Source organism: Taeniopygia guttata, chromosome Z, assembly GCF_048771995.1.
Source record: "Taeniopygia guttata chromosome Z, bTaeGut7.mat, whole genome shotgun sequence".
In the NCBI taxonomy this organism is placed as follows: Eukaryota; Metazoa; Chordata; class Aves; order Passeriformes; family Estrildidae; genus Taeniopygia; species Taeniopygia guttata.
In genome coordinates, this window is record NC_133063.1 from 3,528,652 (window position 1) to 3,548,011 (window position 19,360).

At 46.0% G+C, this 19,360-nt stretch overlaps 1 protein-coding gene across 2 annotated transcripts; it reads right to left on the minus strand.

Moving 5' to 3' along the window:
- Nucleotides 1-343: 343 nt before the first annotated feature.
- SKA1 (spindle and kinetochore associated complex subunit 1) lies at nt 344-15,643 on the minus strand. 2 transcript variants are annotated; one of them, XM_030257507.4, is made up of 7 exons: nt 15,284-15,643; nt 14,442-14,545; nt 13,665-13,789; nt 12,611-12,702; nt 9,175-9,309; nt 4,381-4,550; nt 344-691 (listed from the first exon to the last, which is right to left on the minus strand). In XM_030257507.4, exons 2-7 carry the CDS (start codon nt 14,539-14,541, stop codon nt 543-545), a joined length of 771 nt encoding a protein of 256 aa, XP_030113367.4. In that variant the 5' UTR covers nt 14,542-14,545; nt 15,284-15,643; the 3' UTR covers nt 344-542. The 2 variants fall into 2 exon arrangements, with proteins under 2 accessions (XP_030113367.4, XP_030113369.4); XM_030257509.4 differs by having other exon boundaries at nt 15,248-15,643.
- Nucleotides 15,644-19,360: the final 3,717 nt, after the last annotated feature.

Below are 19,360 nucleotides of genomic sequence, written 5' to 3' on the forward strand. Positions count from 1 at the left end.
GCAGTGAATTCTCTCCGCAGCAAAACCCAAAACCCCAAACCCAACCTGTGCCCTCTCCAATCCCAAAAGCACAAAGGCCAAACCCAGCCCCGACCTCCAGCCCAGGCTCGTGGTATCTCTGCATTTCCCAAGAGAAATACCCGCAGCTAAGGGACAGTAGCAAACTGCACCCCTTTTCCTCCCCACCCCACAGTCCCCCCCTCCCCTACCACATCTTTTGTATCTCCTAAATATCCATTGTTCCCATCTCTTAGACAACAAATGGGAGAAAAATTCTCTGAGAGAAAGAGAAAAAAAAGGAAAAAAAACCACTCAGAAACACAAAAGGACTAAATGAGCACTGTTAATACACAAAAAATTTTATTTTCGTGTGCTGACCAGAAAGCGCGCCCAGCTGCCTTTCTGGTTAGGATTTATAGCTACCCCAGACTTCACAAAACAAAACTCCAAGGCTTCAAGGCCACTCTAATTCAGGCTGACAGAGCACTCCCTGTCCCTCCGTGCTGCCTGCTGGCAGGGCAGGTCTCCTCCCAGGGCAGCCGTCAGCAGATGCCGTAGCGGACCAGCCCCGAGCTGCGGATCTCTCTCAGCCTCTGGCAGTGCCTCAGGATGCTGAGCATCACGTAGAAGCGCTTATCCAATTTCAGCTTAGTGAACTCCTTGATATCATCCTCCACAATGAAAAATACTCCTGGAAAACAAACAGTTCTGTTACAGAAACGACTCTGTTGGGACACACTCAGCATTCCACAAGCGACAGCACAGCCTCTTCTTCATAATTCCACAATCTACAATTCACAATTCCACAGTCAGTAGGATGGCTCCACACTACATTGGGAACTTTGTTCTGCTTTTAAAACCTGCCATCAGGAAGAGAATGGCCAGCCTTCCCCTGATGTTCAGACACTCTGCACCATCCTCGGGCCCCGCTCCATGAGCTCTGCCTGCCAGCAGGCACTCGTGCTCTGGAATTAGATCTTTGCCATAAGGACAGAGCCCTGCATTGGTGCATCAGCCCACCATTCCCTTGACTTATATCAGATTTGGAAAAGAATATGTCATCATTGCTTGAGAAAATTACAGGAAAAGACTAATCACTTGCAACAGCATTGTCCCTGTGTCTCCAAGAAAATGGCACAGGGAAGTCTTGCATCAAAGCTGAACCCTTAACCCCTTCTTGTAGTTGGTTAACTATTTCCATAAGCAATTTGTCATTAAAATTCAGGCTGCCCAGGGCAGTGGTGGATTTACCATCCCTGGCTCAAAAGTGTTCAGAAAGCCACGTGAATGTACCCCTGGGTGACATGGTGCAGTGGTGAACATGGTGCTCGGTTGACAGCTGGAATTTTCCAACCTAAATGATTCCTGAATTATGTGCAGTATCACATTTCCAAGTCTAAAGGGAAGGAGGACACAAGAGTAGGGAGGGGTGTTTTAGCTTAGAAAAAGAAGAGAGCATTCTCCCTCCTTGTTTTATCCTTAACACAGAGGCAGTGACATCATTGAAAAAATGGAGCATCTCCTCCTCCTATTAAGTCCTTCCTGTTTCACTGGGAATAGCTGATCCAAGCTGGAAAGCCGAAGCTGCCAGAATAGAACTAAGGTACAAGGATTATGTTTGTAAGTGCAATGTCCCTCAAAATCTTGCTTAGACAGAGCTGAGAAATAACAGATCGTGTTTTCTCACAGCCTGGGCCTCTCCTGAGAGTTGGTGTCACACATGTCTCACAGGGAGTAGAATCTTGCAGAGACAAGCACTGTCAAAATCTAGAGCTATTTCCCCAGAGAGGAACTCAGTTGGAATTTCAGAGCTTGTAATGCCACCAAATTCACATACAGATGAGAAGTAGGAAGTTTGTTTACTAGGAAAAGAAAGAAGAACGGCATTAGTGCTCAAAATAGAAAATGATCTCAAATAGAGACCATCTACAACTTCCAAGGACACTAACACACACAGACAGTGTGGGGAAGCCAGGCAGAACCTGCCTGCTGCCTTCACAGTCTGTTACATCTGGGGGAGCAGCAGAACCTCCTGAATTCTGATAAAACAAGATTCCTTCTTATATTTGCTCAAAAATCCAGAGTGGCAACATTCAGCAGAGCAGGATCTTTCTTGTGAAGAAATCAGATCTGGGTGAAGGGCAGTGGTTTGGTCCATGTGCTAAACAACCAGTTAAACTCACTGAACCACCTGAGTGGCTGGAAGTGACCCTGATAAACCAGGCAGCAACTTCTCTCATCTTGAAATCAGAGAAGAGGTCAGCTGGCAATCAGCCCAGGCTGAGAACCAGTGGGAATCCTCAGCAGAGAGACACTCACAGGAGAGATTTAAACAAACAAATCAATGAATGTGGAACATCATCCTGAAAAATGCAATGGATAAAGACATTTAATCACTTTGTGCTGGCCAGATAAGAACCATCTGATGGCCTGCCAGGATTTTTCTCTACGCTTTCTAAATGATTAATCACAAAAAAACCTAAACAAAACCATCTACCACATAAACACACACGCTCTAATAGATGCTGAATGTCCTAGTTTCCTAACTGAACTTCCCAATAAAGAAATAAAGGCCATCTCTCAGGTACTTTAAAGAAACTAAGCACTTCAGTTTTTCAGACGAGGGTCCCCAGCTGACAGAAAATTCTCTGACCAGCTGAAGTTTTCTCATGTTGCTAGGATGGTTTCTTCACTGCAGCCAAGAATACTGTGGATCATAGTGCAGACTGAGCAGCGCTCCAAGCTGCTGTTCAACTGAGGCACAACGTGCTTAGAGAGAAACCAAACCACCACAGCCCAAACCAGAAGTCAGTCACACAAATTTATGCAGCTGCATGTGCTTAGAATACTTTTAATAAAGCCCTTTACAACAATGACCTTTGAATGGCAACTGAGACCTCATCTGGAGGTCATTTGAGACCTCACAGGTCTCATCCTGTGTTCAGCCCTGTGACTAAACCATGAGAAGGACGTGGAGCTGCTGGAGCCAGCCCAGAGGAGGCCACGGAGCTGCTGCCAGGGCTGGAGCCCCTCTGCTCTGGAGCCAGCCTGGCAGAGCTGGGGCTGTTCACCTGCACAAGAGAAGCTCCAGGGAGAGCTCAGAGCCCCTGCCAGGGCCTCAAGGGGCTCCAGGAGAGCTGCAGAGGGACTGGGGACAAGGCAGGCAGGGACAGCACCCAGGGAATGGCTCCCACTGCCAGAGGGCAGGGACAGATGGGATATTGGGAATTAGGAATTGCTGGCTGGGAGGGTGGGCAGGCCCTGGCACAGGGTGCCCAGAGCAGCTGTGGCTGCCCCTGGAGCCCTGGGAGTGTCCCAGGCCAGGTTGGATGGGGCTTGGAGCAGCCTGGGACAGTGGGAGGTGTCCCTGCACATGGCATGGGGTGGAAGTGGCTAATACTGAAGGCCACTTCCCACCCAAACCCTCCTGTGATTCTCTGTTTATCTTACAGGTCTCAAAATAAAGCGCCAGCATGCCCATCAGATCAGAATTCCCTCCTGCAGAAAAGCTGCATTTAGAACCCAGAAGTCACTAGTCACTGATGTCGTTATCACACTGTAATATCCAGAGTCTTGAAGAGCAGCAAAAGCAAAGGAAGGAAGAAAAGTTGCAGTTTATCTTCAGGGCACTCCTGAGTACCCAGGGAATGCTCAGGGCAGAAGTTCCAGCATTCTGTCCAGGTCTAAAATGAAGGTGGGTGCCATGCTGTCAGAGACAGCTCTTTTTATGTGAAACAGAAGAGACTTTGCTCCACTCTTTATGCCTCAGCTTGCAAACATGAGAGCATTCTAAGGAGATCACCAAGCTTGGCATGGGCAGTACACCCCTCCAGGAATAATTACATACTTGTTCTCAAGAGGAAAAGCATGCCAAAAAGGAGATTTTAATATCAGAGATTTACAGTCACACATGTTTTTGGAAAAATTAGCCCGTAAGTGCAACTTGCTTTTCAATTGAAAGAAAGGTGTTTTGGTTTTCACTCCCTCTTGTGCTTTTAAGAGGAGAAAACTTCTTAAGATTATCAGACAGACTTACCTCTTCCACAAAGCCACTGCAGCACAGTTAATTAGCCAGATTTCCCAACTTCAGAATAAATTTTTAATTGTTCGTGTCCAATCAAGTTTAACACCTGAGAACACATTTCTATGGTTTGGTTATCAAGCTAAGAATTTCCAGAACTTGTAGTGATTCCAAACTAAATCTTTGTGCAAAGTTTCTGCCATGACACACCATCAAAGAGACATATTTTTCAAGGAAAACATTCACTATGAATGGGAAACTCTTCAGTCAAAAAAACTGAAAAAAAGACCAGTATTTTTACACTTCTGCTGCAACATCCAAGTGTTACGAGTTTGATTCTAACAAAGGAAAAAAAATACCATTTGTATCCTTAGTTTCTTCTTCTATGAACCGGTGGTAGAGGTTTCTGACTGGTGCACTCATAGACCTCAAAGGCTGATACAAGATCTTGTACTTGCCCACCACGGCCTTGTTAATCTCTTCAACAACTGCATTGATCTGATCATATGTTATACGGCCTTTCATATACCTACAAATAAAAATAAGAATCAGTAACCAGAAAGTTCTGTGTTTATTCTTCTCTTTCACCTGCCTTAACTGAAGAAGCCATTCCCAGTTAGAGGCAGTTTCTCCTGTTTTGTATCAATAAAAACATGTAGTAGTTAATTCTGCTCATTTCCTTGATTGCTTAACACTCTTGAAGGTAAAAACACCATGACATAATCTAAACCAGAAAGATAAAATATTAGAAAGCTAAATAAAGAAGCACAATGTATTCAGTGCTTAAGCTGCAAAAAGCTTTTCAAAGTAGAATAAAGGTTGCTTTTGTAGCGTACCACTTAAACACAGAAAAATAAAGCAACTTTGCAGAAAACAGCATGAAATGAAATGTTTGTCTAGGAGCACAACTTGGCTCATATTATCACCACAAATAACCTGTGTTTGATGTTACAGCCATTTATTGTTTAGCCAGGGCACCAAACAATCCAGCAATGGGCGTGGAGCGGAGCTGGAGCACAGCGGCCCCGGCCCACCATGGGCCCTTTTCTTTTTGTTTGTTTGTTGGTTTGTTAGTGTTTGTTTGGTTGTTTTTTGTTTTGTTTGATGTGGCACTCAGTGCCATGGCTCAGTTGAAGTCTTAGGGCATGGGTTGGACTCAATGATCTTGAAGGTCCCTTCCAGCCTCGTGATTCTGTGATTATCTGAGGGTTTTTGAAGAGCTACTGGTTGTGTGTTTCCTTTTGTATTTGACTGTGCAGCCTGCTCAGCTGTGCAGATACAGCTCTGCACCACCAGCATCCATTTCTGAACTCTCAGAGAATTTCATAATACTAGTACTAGAAGAATAAGGTCTGCTGATAACAGCCTAGAGGTACAGGAAGCACAGAAGATAAAGAACAAAGTGATGTGGAAATACTAGAACACTGGAAGATTTGCAAGGAAGGCTATTCAGTATTTATAGATGTAAATGCCTTCAAGGAAAAGGAACTGTGCTGCACACTGAGAAGCCATTACATAAAAATGAAATCTGAAACTCAAATGACAAACAGTAAGATAAATACAATACAATCTCCCTCCCCTGTCACCCAAAAATGGCAGTAAAGGCCAGGCCAGCCTTGCAACCTGCATTGTCCTGTGGCCTTCACTCAGTTGCTACAACGAGCCAAAGCTGGCTGCGTTTTGCTCATTATTGGTTTGCAGATGTGAGGAATTGCACAAGTGTTACAATTCATTTCAAGAATGAATGCTGTAGGTCAGTAGAGCAGGTGGCTAAAAGCTGTGGGACAGCAAGAGCGAAAAGATCAATGAACAGCAAGTTCCTCTCTCGTTTTAACCTGAACAGACAGGCTCAGTCTTTGGAGAACACACAAAGAATTCAAAGCAGAAGCAGATAATCAATTACAAGTTCAGCATTCCAAACCAGAATTCAGACAGATATTCTGAAATTGCCAGCTCAAAATACCTGCTGCAGATTTCAGCAGCCTGTCCCTGCCAGGCAGACAGGCTGGCAAGGTGTGTAAAACTGAATTCAAAGCAATTGCTGACTGCAAAACGAGTTTGAAACTTAGTATTCACTCAGTTACTTGTGACCAGCTTTAAACTTTATTGATACCTCGATTAATTCAGCGTTGGAGGTGCAGCCATCTCATGGCTGTAAAAACGCTCCACTTTGCAGAGCAATAAAAGCAGCACTGCCACCCCTGAAATGCAGCCACAGCACGAGCACAGCCTGTAACCACAGCAGGGCTTTGCCTGTGCGCATGAACTGCTCTTTATTGCTCTCGCTGCCTCCCTGCGCCGCAGGGGAGCGTGCAGAGTGAGGGAGACTCAGCCCAGAGGTATAAAATACCTTTATTTAAGTTCCTGTGCTCCCACTGCCAGCACACAGACACTGAACACACTTAATCAAGCCAAGGGAGCACCTCGGCTCATCCTGAAGCTGAAACAGAGAGGCGGGACTGGGCTGCCTAAACCTAAAAACAAATGTTCTTTGAGAGGCCCTCAGGCATCAAAGATGCTTTAATTTGAAATTAAACCCTGTCAAAACTGAATGGAATTTTTATTCTGTGCATAACTAAGGATCATAAAAACTCCAGCTGTCCTACAGCCCTCTCATGTTTCTACCCAAACATGGCTGGCAAACCCGTTAATGCTGACATTTTTTTCAGTCCATACGTGCACTAATATCAAAATACCAAGTTGAGAAGCTCCAAACTCAGGCATTTAATTTAGATTTAAAATAACTTAAAAATCTGCTTCACTATTCCAAATGCAATAAAATTCAAAACTCTTCTAAAAAAGATCCAGTCAGTTTCTTTTTTTAATCCACAGAAGCCCTTTTTCATTTTTTCTATAGGTATGAAAACCAGACCATGGTGCTGTGATCCTCAGAGAAAAGAATAACATCAATATATCACATATATACCATTCTAAAAGAGAAAAAGGTTGCAATGGCCACCCTCTGCTCTCTCAAAAATGGTTGAGCTAAAATAGCCATGTATTCTCCCAAGCTACCATCTTTTGAGACTTGAGAGTTATAATGAATGCACTGAATCTAAAATGCTTTCAGCGGTAAGATTTTTAGAAAGCAGTAAGAATTCTAGACACAGAATAAAGCAAACATTTTCCTTTGCCTCAAAGTCAAAAGTTAACAAAGACAGGTACTGTGAAATGTCCTTTATCTTCTGCCAAAAAGCACCTTCCTGCAACAGATTTGAAGGGTAAGATAATTTGCAGGTTTTTTTGTGCAAAGTGTTCTGTTTGATCAGAGTGTTCCACATCTGCCCCTTAAAACAGCGTGTACCTTTGCTAAATGCCAGCTGCCCTGTCCTGGACTATGAAGTCACTGAAGCCAGTGTGTCTGACGGTGGCCTGATGGTGTTAGGAAGAGATTTTCCTTCATGTTCAGCATAAAGCAAGTGAAAACAGCCTCAATTTTTCAGTGACCACCCCCCACCTCCAGTGCTCACCCGAAGAAATGGGCCCTGACCCAAATTCTCATTCTTCCAAGAGAATACAATCAGTGCAAGAGAATTTGTATTACAAGTGTTTGCTGCTTAGATTTGGTCAATCAGTATGTGAAATTGCAAGTACTCCCTCAATCTTGTACTACAAGATTGCCAGGCAACAGAAATACTGGTAGATTAATAGATCTATGTAAATTCATGTAAATTTTCCTCACAGAACAAACATGCTTCTCCCATCTGAATAAAATTAAATTATTTCTAGAGCTCTACCAGCACAGTCTAAGCTGCAACCATTCCATAATGGGCACCTTCCAACACAGCTGCAACATTTCCACAAGGAGTGCCTTCCAACCCTGCTTTTTCTGTGCTTTTGTGACTCTGCAATGGATGGGAAGAGGATCCATCTGGCCTCTGTCCCCATCCTCCACACCCATGAACAGCAGTGGAAAACATGAACTCCTCCAGGTTGGAAAAGCCCTCTGAGATCACCAAGTTCAACCTTTCCCCCAGCACGGCCAAGGCCACCACTAAACCATGTCCCCAAGTGTCCTTCCATCTGTCTTCTGATGTGGAAGACCACAGCCTTAACTGGGAGTTAAAACAACATTTGGCTGGAATGGTCTGTGCCTATTTCTCTTGCCACAGCAGAGACAAAGACCAAAAATTCCCAGGCTCCAGCTTTATCCTCCCATAATTTTATCAGGAGAGAACTACCTAAAGGAATAAACCCACAAAATACCTGAGGTGTTCTGCAGAATAAAAATATCAGGTGCATGCTCTTCTAAGAAGTAACCAGAAGTCCTTTATCATTAGCTCAACATTCAGGATAAGGAAGAAAATGGGCATTACTCACCTGAAAATTCTGAAGGCTATAGAAAAAATTATTGGAAAGCCTTAAGTAAAGTACAGACTCACAACCATATTTCTTACTGAAACAGGTATTGTCAGGGAACATAGTAAATCTGGAGTCTTAATAACAATTTAGTCTTAGGCATCAAGAGAAATTTCTTCTTTTTGCAGAAACATTTACCCATGCCACCCAAATGCCATTTTAAGAAGTTACTCCTATAGATCAGACTTCAGACAAGGATATTCATTGATCAGGTCCTGATGTTAAGGGGAAATACCCACAGCTTTCTCTTCCAGAAATCTGGGAATTTCAGTGCAAAGTATTTTTTTTTTTTCTTTTGCTTTTAACAAGTCTGATTGCTTTTCCTGTCTCAAAATAGATGGGTAAGTCAAGGCTTGAAGTTTCCAGAAACCAATATTTGGGTCAAATAAAAACAGCATTTATCACTGTTTTTCTTTTTATATGTAAACAAACCCTCCATGTTATGAGATGATGGCACATTTTTTAATGTCAGTTCTCAAAACAAGATGAGGATTCACCTATTAGCTAGTAAATCTCTGTTCATACAATTACAGCAACTTTTGAGGTAAGAGGTTTGGGTTTTAACTGATGAGATTTCATCTTCCCAACAGCAGCAGAAAGAAGAGCCCAATTAACTCCATTCATTCGATTTTCAGGTTTGCTAGCAATGCATTTAAACAATTTGGAGCTATTGTCATTTTACACCCCATGAAATATTTCATCTGTCAGTCCCAGTTCTGCAAGAGGCCACTTTTTGTTTTTGTGTGCTACCCAAATTGATTTGCCAGGGTACAAGGGAAGCCACGCTTACTTACGCAGGAACATTTTCAAACTCCTCTGTGGTTATTAATGCTATTTCTTTAATGGCTCTTTCTTTTGCAGGTTTCTTCTCACATTTGGGTTCTACAGCCTTTGTTTCCTCGTCGTGTTTCACAGCTGAATCCACGTTGCTGTAAAACGAAGGAATATTCAGTGCATAAACAGCAGGTAAGTAGGAAGAATGCCACTACACTGCTTAGTCACAGACCTAAGCTCCAGCCTATCTGTTAGGCTGGATGAACACAATAATGATATTTCACAAAAGAAACATCACTAAAGCAAGCCTACTCTGCTTCAAATCGTATCCTTCAGCTGACTTCAGCACAGCTCTTGGTTTCTCAGCTGCAGAGGCTGCTAGCAGGTGAGCTGGAAACAGTCCAAGTGCAGCATGGCACAGCTCAGAATTCAATGTACCATTACATTTCACACAGCGCAAGGCCTGCCTTTTTATCAGATGAAACACAGCACAGAGCTGCAGCCTTAACAGGCAGGTTTGAAATACTTCACAGCTCTTTGAAACAGGTTCAAATCTTGGGAAGCCTGACTCATCCATTGGACTTTTGAAGCAAAGAAATTCAACCACCTTGCACACACTTTTAAAAATTTATTAGGCAAGATCCAAAAGGTCAAAGAATTTCCTGATTATTAGAACATTATTTTTATAAATTCACCCTTCCTCTAAACCCTTGGCTTAGAGCCTCAAACCCCAAGGGATTTGCCAGCCACCCACCCAGCTGCTCCTCAGCAGCACAGCAAAGATGATGCATATGGCCAAATCCACTGTCACCAGAACACAGGGACATTCCTGGGATACGCAGCAGAATTAGCTAAGGCAGCACAGAGCTGACCTGGACAAGGGCTCCCACACTGCCCGCTCGGTGACACAGGGACAGGAGCAGCTCTGCCCTGCCGTGACACAGCAGAGCCCTTCTGAAACCCAGGACATCTGCAGCCAGACCTACTCAGGTGTCATCGTCTGAAGAACATCTGTTTGCATCTGACCACCAACAACAAAACGAATCCTGGCACCCTGCAGCCAGCAGGGAATGTCAGCAAACAGGAGGGAAAGGGGAGGGGGGTTGCATTTTGGGTGGTGGTGGAGGTGGGTTTGGAATGAAAGGATAAACACAAGAACCAAGGGAATCAAGTTCACACCTTGAAACTTCATTCCTCCCACACTCCAGTCTCCTGCTCAGTTTTCTGCTGTCTGTCACACTGCAACAAACCTTTTCTAGATGATTCCCCACATCCAAGCATCCTTCCTTTGTGCTCCCACCCACTCCCTTGTCCCTGCACTGCTGCAGTGAGGTGGTGCAGACACACCACTGACCTGAACCATGAAAAGGAAAAGCTTATGCTTGTTTACAAAATCTGGCTCTGGTAGAATGAGAAACTGAATCTCCACAAACACTGGGGATACAAAGAGCTTGAGAGATATTGAACTTGCTTTTTATTCCACTGAGATTCCTCTGGTAAACAAGAACAGAAAACCCAAGGATACAGGCAAGAAACAATAGCTAAAGCCATGAATTGCTGAGTTTCTCTGTGTGGGTGTTTTCATTTTCCCAGGGACTTCAAGGCTTGTCTCAACAGCATTCAAGTGCTCCTCTGCTTTCTGCATTATCTCACAAAAATCACTCAACATTAATATTCACAGCCCCACATGTAACAGAAAGGGAGGAGGCCAGGAGAGGAAGATTTGGGGAAGAGGCCTGAAAACATATTTACAGTGATACACTGGGTTTTAAATAATTTTGTCCCTTCTCACACTTTCTTGACCCTGCACTGCACAACACAATGAACACCAAGAAGTCACAACACGGGGAGAAAAGGAGAAAGTGTGTTTTGACAAATGGCATCATCATACAGTGTATTATTACTCAAGAAAAACCACCAACAAACCGACACTGCCAGAACAGCAGCTGTGAGCTGGCTGAGCACAACGTGTAGAAAACTATCAGAAAAACTTAGTTGGTTTTACATATTGTGGTTCTCTCCAGAAAGGGAAGAGCTGGCTAAAGTCATATCACAATTAACTTCCTAATCACAAGCAGGACAAGATTGTAAGGGAAACAAACATCCCAAAAAATCTTTTCGTGTCAGAGGTGGCACAATCACTGAACAAACCTTATTTACATCTAAACAGTTTCCAGGAAATAACACAAAGTTAAGACAAAGTATTTCCTACAATAAGAAAGTCAGGTATGACAGGAAGGCAGAAGCCAAGTGGTAATTTCTGGAAAACTTCAATTCGTACACACACACACACACAAGAAAAGCAACATCTAAATTGAAAAGGAAGATGTCACCCCTAGAGACATTTTAAGAGGCTGTTTCCTAAATTCAGGGGTTCATGTCTAATGGGTGGGAGGGAATAAGAAAAAAGGCTTCTGCACAGGTCATCCCTTCACCAGCTAAGAACAGTTTCAATACAATACCTACACCATGACCATATTGCTACACACCAACAAAAATTACTGTTCCTTTTTCTCTTCTAGAATCCTCTTTCCACACATTGAACCTTTTACTTTGCTGGAATACACCTGTCATGTTTTGAGACTGAGGCTTCTCTGGCATTAGGAGCCAGACCAAGTAAACCTGGTTGATTCAGGGCACATATGGAAGCACTGAGCTCAAACTAATGCATTGCCTTCTGACAAGCTGCAAGGTAGGAAAGAAACTCTGGGATCCCCAGGCAATAAGACTCTGCAAGTGACCCCACCTGACACACACTAACAACGCTCCACAAAAAAAAAGCAGCTCCAACAGGATGGAGAAAGAGATGAGGAACTCAGAGTTGAAATGTCTTAGAGGCCTTCTGAGTAACAGCTGTTAATTCATAGCTGTCATTTTCTCACACTTCAGCTACTTGACTCTGAAAAGTTTCTTACCAGAGCCCCCGCCGAAGCAAGGGGATGTCATAGCTAGCTGAAATAAATGCAGGATTTCTGTAGGGAAAAGAGAACAAAACTACCACAAACACAATTCAAAGTCCCACAGAAAGATGACTGAGTTAGAGGATTTTTGGTTTTTAATTCTATTTGGAAGCGCAGTGGTGAACTTCAGTTCTAGTGACCCAGCATTTGGGTCATAACCCTTTACTCGGTAGGCACTGCAGTCACAAAATTGGTGTGTTTGTGACTCCAAAGGAAGGGATGCTCAGACTCAGAGAAGCACTTGCTTTCTACTACATCACACCTACCCCTGGAAGCTCCCACTGGATCAACTTGGGATTTTATAGTCTTGACCTGACAAATTTGTAGGGGTGCTACACAAACCTGGACAAGAGCCAACTCCACAATCAGTGCATACAACAACTTTGGCTCCCAAAATTTCCCAGTTAATGTGGAGTGAAAGGAACACAGCTGTACAGTGCTGAAGCTGGACAGTGCCAGGAGCAGCCCGAATCCTCTGGGCTCATGTAGCACCTACCAGACCTGGAGTGGTTTAGGCAGATAGCGTGGCACGTGTTGAAGGAGGTGCCATGCTTCCCTTTGAGCGCTCTCAGCTGCCTTCTGGATCTCCTGAAATTAATATCAGACTGTGTCAGAAATCTCATCCTACTAAGATCAGGCAAGTAAAATTAGGGCAATACTAAATTAATTTTCAGCTTTTTAAGAGGTGTCTTTTATTCTGACAACATCATCTTACCTCCATACCCCATAATTTCCCCAGGGAAGCTAATAAAGATACAAAGGAAGGAGCATCTGTCCTTGCCCTCAGAATGTCAGAGAAATTTGAGCAGGCAGAAAGAACTTTAGCAACACACCCTCAGCAAGGTCTGGTCAGGGGAATGGTGGTGGTGAAGATGAGATACTATGCTAAACTCACCTCCATTCCCCAAACAACATTTCTACAAAAGACTTAACAAAGGCACTGTAAACACACAATAGAAAAACAGACAAATATTCTAACTGAATAACTTGTGCAGCTACTGCAAAGATGTGCAAGTGGAACTGCTCTTTAGATCCCCATATCTATTATGATAAAGACATGTTTTCAAGGCCAGTGACAAAGACATTATTTTAATGGACTTTGGATGAAGGAAGGTAGACTAAGGTTAGGTATTAAGAATAAATTCTTCCCTGTGAGGGTGGGCAGGGCTGGCACAGGGTGTCCAGAGCAGCCGTGGCTGTCCCTGGATCCCTGGGAGTGTCCAAGGCCAGGCTGGACGGGGCTTGGAGCAACCTGGGATGGTGGGAGGTGAACCTGCCCATGGCAGGGGATTGGAACTGGCTGAGCTTTATGGTCCCTTCCAATTCAAACCATTCTATGATTCTATGTACAAGCCTTGAAAAATACAATTTTTAATGTTCATTGTCTGGAGAACTGCTTAACAAACCATCAGCAAGCCTGTTCAAGCCCCAGTTTCTCTTGTAAGTACATGCATGCAAACATCACTAAGAATCTAGGGAAAAAGTGACAAATGTATCAAAGATTTCTTTGAATCTTTCAGCATTTGATGAACAGGGAAAAAAAAGATTACTTTGAGTGATTTTTTCAGTTCTTCTTGCTTTTTAACTTGAATTTCCATTGCTTGCAGGAGCTCATGTATGAGGATCCCCTCGTTATATACTTTACGGAGAAAATGCTTGAGGCATTCATCTTTACCTGTAAAAGAGAGAACATTAAGCTACAAAGTCTCCAGGAAAAAACCAAAATCCAATATTCCTCCCCTCCACAAGAAGTGGTTATCTAAATCCCTGCTCCTCAGCCACCACATCCATCCAGGAGAAGCAGCAAGCCAAACTGTCAGCCTTGTACTCTGCACTGCCAACAGAGTTCATGGAATCACTTAGTTTGGAAAAGCCCAGCTCCAGCTATTACCCCAGAGCACTGTCAAGGCCACCACTAACCTGCGTCCCAAGTACGTGGCTTTTACATCCCCCTTCAGGGATCGGGATCCCACCACCTCCCTGGGCAGTTCCAGTTCCTGAGCACCTTTCCATGGGGAAATTCCTGCTGCTGCCCACCCTGAGCCTGCCCTGGCCCAGCCTGAGGCCGTTCCCTCTCCTCCTGTCCCTGTTCCCTGGGAGCAGAGCTGTCCTCCCTGGCTGTCCTCTCCTGTCAGGAGCTGTGCAGAGCCACAAGGTCCCCCCTGAGCCTCCTTTTCTCCAGCCTCAGCCCCTTCCCAGCTCCCTCAGCCCCTCCTGGGGCTCCAGCCCCTTCCCCAGCTCGGTTCCCTGCCCTGGACATGCTGCAGCCCCTCAGTGTCTTTCTTGCAGTGAAGTGCAAACCAAACCCTACTGTTGCTCTTGTTTACCTAGGTCTCTCAATAGGATAAACTTTTTAATATTTGAAATCTTCAAACTGATGTAGAGGCATAAATCTTCCAGGCTTGAGGATGCCATAGCGTTCACCATCACACTGCGAGGGAACAAAAATGAAGGCAGGAATTTAACAAACATCCAAGTTGCAAACATTGCATACAAAAGCAGAATTTGTAGAAGGACCCTGAACTGTCGAAGCAAAGGAAATGTAAATGAAACAGTAAATGGAGTAATTATCTTTTATCTTACTAGATTGAAGGCAGGAAAGGAAGCATAAAGTGTCACTAGACAAGGCAGTAAGTTTCCTAGAACTTTGGAGATAAATGCAGTATGATATCAGTGCAGCGATTCCTCATGAGACCAGGAGCATCCTTATTATATTGAAGTTAAAAAGTTAAAAAGGAGTTGGAATTTACTGCAAAAACCAAGAAACACCTGGCTTATATAAGGCATAGAAGACTCTCTCAGGGAGACTACATCAGATGACTGATGTTTAAAGAGGTGTGTTTCTTTCTTTAAAAATGTAACTAAGAAAAAAAAGTGCTAGCAGTTATTAGTGAAGTCTGGAGGCATTAAAAAGAGCATTATATATCGATTGCTATATTGTCTATAATACTAGACTTAATAACCCTATTATAGACAGGAATTGATTAAAATAAAAAGTTATACAGTGTGACGATCCCCCGCATTTGACACGGGCCCAGCACTGAGCGTTCACACAGCTCCCTCCACCGGCTCACACTTGGAAACTTTAAAAAATACCTTTATTTCGCTTTTGGCTTAAAATACTATCAACTACCGCGCTTATTAAATCCGTTCTTAGAGAGCTCCCCACCTCCGTAGCTGCGTGGACTCTCCGAGGCGGATCGGGATTCCCTGAGGGGATCGAGGTCACGGCAGCGCCCGCTTCTCCTCAGGTTTTACCGGCGCTAGTGCCTCCCGGCCTTCGTCCCAGCCTCTCAGCCGCTCGGCCGGGGGAAGAGGCGGCTCGGCCGGGGGAAGAGGCCGCTCGGCAGGAAAAGGAGGCCGCTCGGCAGGAAAAGGAGGCCGCTCGGCAGAGAGAGGAGGACGCGAGGCCCCGGCTGCCGCAGCCCGGTCCGAGCCCCGGTTTGAATCCGCCGCGCTCGGGCGGGCGGTGGGGAGGGCGGGGAGGGCGCGTGCGCGCTGAGGGGAGCGCTCGGAGCGGGCGGAAAGGGCGGAGCGGGGGCAGCGCCGGGAACCGGGGCGGGGAGGCGGCAGCGCTGAGGGGAGCGCTGGGAAAGGGCGTTCTGGCACTGGGGCAGCGCCGGGGAACCGGGGCGGGGAGGCGGCAGCGCTGAGGGGAGCGCTTGGAAAGGGCGTTCTGGCATTGGGGCAGCGCCGGGAGAACCGGGGCGGGGAGGCGGCAGCGCTGAGGGGAGCACTTGGAAAGGGCGTTCTGGCATTGGGGCAGCGCCGCGGAACCGGGGCGGGGAGGCGGCAGCGCTGAGGGGAGCGCTTGGAAAGGGCGTTCTGGCACTGGGGCAGCGCTGGGGAACCGGGGCGGGGAGGCGGCAGCGCTGAGGGGAGCGCTTGGGAAGGGCGTTCTGGCACTGGGGCAGCGCCGCGGAACCGGGGCGGGGAGGCGGCAGCGCTGAGGGGAGCGAGTGCGGGGCGCTGAAGGAGGTTGTGGGGCAGCTGGGGGTCGGTCTGTTCCCTCAAGACAAGGGGATGTGGTGTCAAGCTGCGCCATGGGAGGATCAGGTTGGACATCAGGAATTTCTTAATGGAAAGGGCGTTCTGGCATTGCGGCGGCCCAGGGAGGTTTGGCGTCCTCATCCCTGCAGGTGTCCAAGGAGCGCCTGGACGTGGCACTCGGTGCTGTGGTCTGGATGACAGAAGAGGTCAGTCACAGGCTGGACACGATCTCGGAGGTCTTTTCCAGCCTTTGACTGTAATTCTGTGAGTCTGGAGGGACTAAGAGGAAGGGCGTGAGGCTGCAGCTCTGAGGGGAGCAGGAGCGTGGAGGGTGTTATCGATTCTAGGAGCTGTGTGAACATAGAGTTCAGCTTAGGAAGAATACACTGTTTATTCAGCGCATTGAGCGAGGATGTTCCCACTAATCAGCTTGCCAAAGGGTTAAAAGTTACATCTGTTATACAGTAAAATTCACACGAGCACGTCCACTTACTGCGTATTCTCCGCCCACCTAATACACATTTATTTGGGTGATGTAATCTTAACGCACGGCTTGAAACAGGTTCTTTCCTTCACTAGGCAAACTCCTCTTGTACAGGTAATTTCACATAAGTTACGTTTACAAAATGCGAGAAAAAAGTAATAAAAGTCATTTTGAAAAGTCATAAAGGGCGGGAGCGCTGACCAGAGCGGGAAGGGAAGGGAAGGGAAGGGAAGGGAAGGGAAGGGAAGGGAAGGGAAGGGAAGGGAAGGGAAGGGAAGGGAAGGGAAGGGAAGGGAAGGGAAGGGAAGGGAAGGGAAGGGAAGGGAAGGGAAGGGAAGGGAAGGGAAGGGAAGGGAAGGGAACTGCCGAGGGAAGCCGGGCAGGAGCGAGGAAGGGAAGGTGAGATCACTGAGGGGAGCGGGAAGAAAGGGTGGAAGGCGGGATGGCTGAAGGCGGAATTGCTGAGGGAAACGGAAAGGAAGGCGGTATGGCTGAGGAGAATGGGAAGACAGGGCGGGATTGCTGAGGGGAACGGTTAGGGAACCGGGTGGGAAGGGAAAGCGGGTTCCCTGAAGGAGGCGGTAAGGGAGGCCGCGTAGCTGAGGAGATCCGAGCGCGAAGGGAGGTGGGATCGCTGAGGGGAGCGGGAAGGAAGGGAGGATTGTTAGGGAAAACGGGAAGGAAGGCAGGGTTGCTGAAAGGAACGGGAAGAAGGGGGCGGAAGGTGGGATTGCTGATTGGAACGGTTAGGGAATCGGGCGGGAAGGGATCCCTGAGGGAGGTCGGGTCGCTGGGGAGAGCCGGGCGCGAAGGGAGGGAACAAGAAGGAAGGCAGGGTTGCTGAAGGGAACGGGAAGGAAGGCAGGGTTGCTGAGGGGACTGGGAAGGAAGGGCGGTAGGCAGGATTGCTGAAGGGAACGGGAAGGAAGGCAGGGTTGCTGAAGGGAATGGGAAGGAAGGGCGGAAGGCGGGACTGCTGAGGGGAACCGGTTGGGAAACCGGGCGGGAAGGGATCCCTGAAGAGAGCCGGGCGCAAAGGGAAGCGGAATCGCTGAGGGGAGCGGGAGCGAAAGGCAAAACTGCAAAGTGGAGCTGGGTGAGAAGAGAGCCGGGATCGCTGAAAGGCAGCGGGAAGGGAAGGCGGGATCGCTGAAAGGCAGCGGGAAGGGAAGGCGGGATCGCTGAAAGGCAGCGGGAAGGGAAGGCAGGACCGCTGAGGGCTGAAGGCGGAATGGCTGAGGGGAGCCGGGCGGGATCTCTCTGAGCGCCCCGCTCCGGTTCCGCCCCTGAGGACTTCGCTCCCTCCAGGGAATTACTACAGCATAGAACAACTGTCGCCGCACTATTTATTACTTGGTTGTATAAATTCAGTTTATTTCAGCATTTATCAGAAGTCAAAACCCTCAGTAAAAACTCATTTTTCAACATACACATGCTCGCGCTGGTGTGTCCCCCATAGGACATCATCACCCATCACCTTTTCTCTCATGGGGAAGGGACGGAGATAATTAAACGGTTTACACTGATCCCAAGCTAATTTTTTTTCTCTTATTAGCTACAAATATAAAGGTTTATTTTGTTAAGGACAGGCTGCTTATATCTCCAAGGAAGGAATCAGCAGAATCTCTGTTGCTTTTCCACAATTCCCTGACACATAAAAGCTCACAGTTCCCTCTCTTCTCTATCCCCAAAATCCTGAAGAGCTTATAGCACACAAACGAGTTGAAGGACTGTGTTAAAGCAGGAATGCAATCCAATCTGTGTGCAGCAGAATTAAGGAGAACAGAAAATGTGCAAAAGCAGCACTACGGCAGGTTACTGAAATTGCTTTGTACAAGAATACATCTTAATATTTTAGCAGAGAAGTGTGGTCAGGGTGGAAATGTGGCACTAATTCCCCCAGGCAAACCACAGAAAAAGGAGGAAGAATGTTTGAAAGCCCTTGTTTCATAAGGAATTTTTAATGTCAATAATTAAGAGATAAAAACAAACCAAAGAGAGAGTTCTGAGCCCAAAACCTGGGGATTTTCATGTTTGCTAGCTGCTCCAAACAACCACACAAATGCTTGTTCTAGATTTGAAGCATGGGGTTGTCTTGCACTAACAACCTCTGTAGTAAACAGAATTATAAGTGACATAAAAAAACTGCACAATCAGATACAGAAAAAAAACATACTACAGATCCCCATGCCTATGAAGAGTATATAAACAACCTTTTGTTGTTTAAACCACACCATGGGAATGATCTGAGGTTTGTGCAGGCAACTGAAAGCCCTCCTGTGGTCTCCACCAGTTTATTGATTAAAAGATAAAGTTTCTGCTGCATGTTTTTGGGGCAGAGGAAAGAAGGGCAGAAGAAAGTTTCTTTCCAGAGCCTACTACACCACCCGTAGTCACAGGTCCAAACTTAGCATAAACGTTTCAGAAAGCTGTGGTATGGTCACAAGTCAGTTTCACCATCAGGAAGCAAGAATGTTCTTTTCAGTTTATTAAGCAAACACCCCTGAGTAAAGAGGCTGATATCCACTTTCTTCTTTCTTGCAAGTAAGCACACAGACGCTCAGCATTCCGAAGAACTGGAAAAGAGGGAGTGCACAAGGGACTTAGTCCTGCTGTGTTTCTGTTTCAGTTGTCAGATTAAACACCTACACAGTGGATTACTTCACCATATGAAAAAAAAAAACTAATTTAAAAATACATCTACAGAAAGTGTTATTTTTGCTAATTCCTTGACCTTGTTTGGCTCTTTCCCCTCCAGCCAGGTCTGCTGCC

Coding starts and splice junctions, on each gene's coding strand:
- SKA1 (XM_030257507.4), bottom strand. CDS start 14,541: ATGGTGAACGCTATGGCATCCTCAAGCCTGGAAGATTTATGCCTCTAC. Junction 4,551..9,174: donor GAGTTTGAAAATGTTCCTGC/GTAAGTAAGCGT, acceptor TTTTATTTGTAG/GTATATGAAAGGCCGTATAA. Junction 692..4,380: donor AGAAACTAAGGATACAAATG/GTATTTTTTTTC, acceptor TTTGTTTTCCAG/GAGTATTTTTCATTGTGGAG.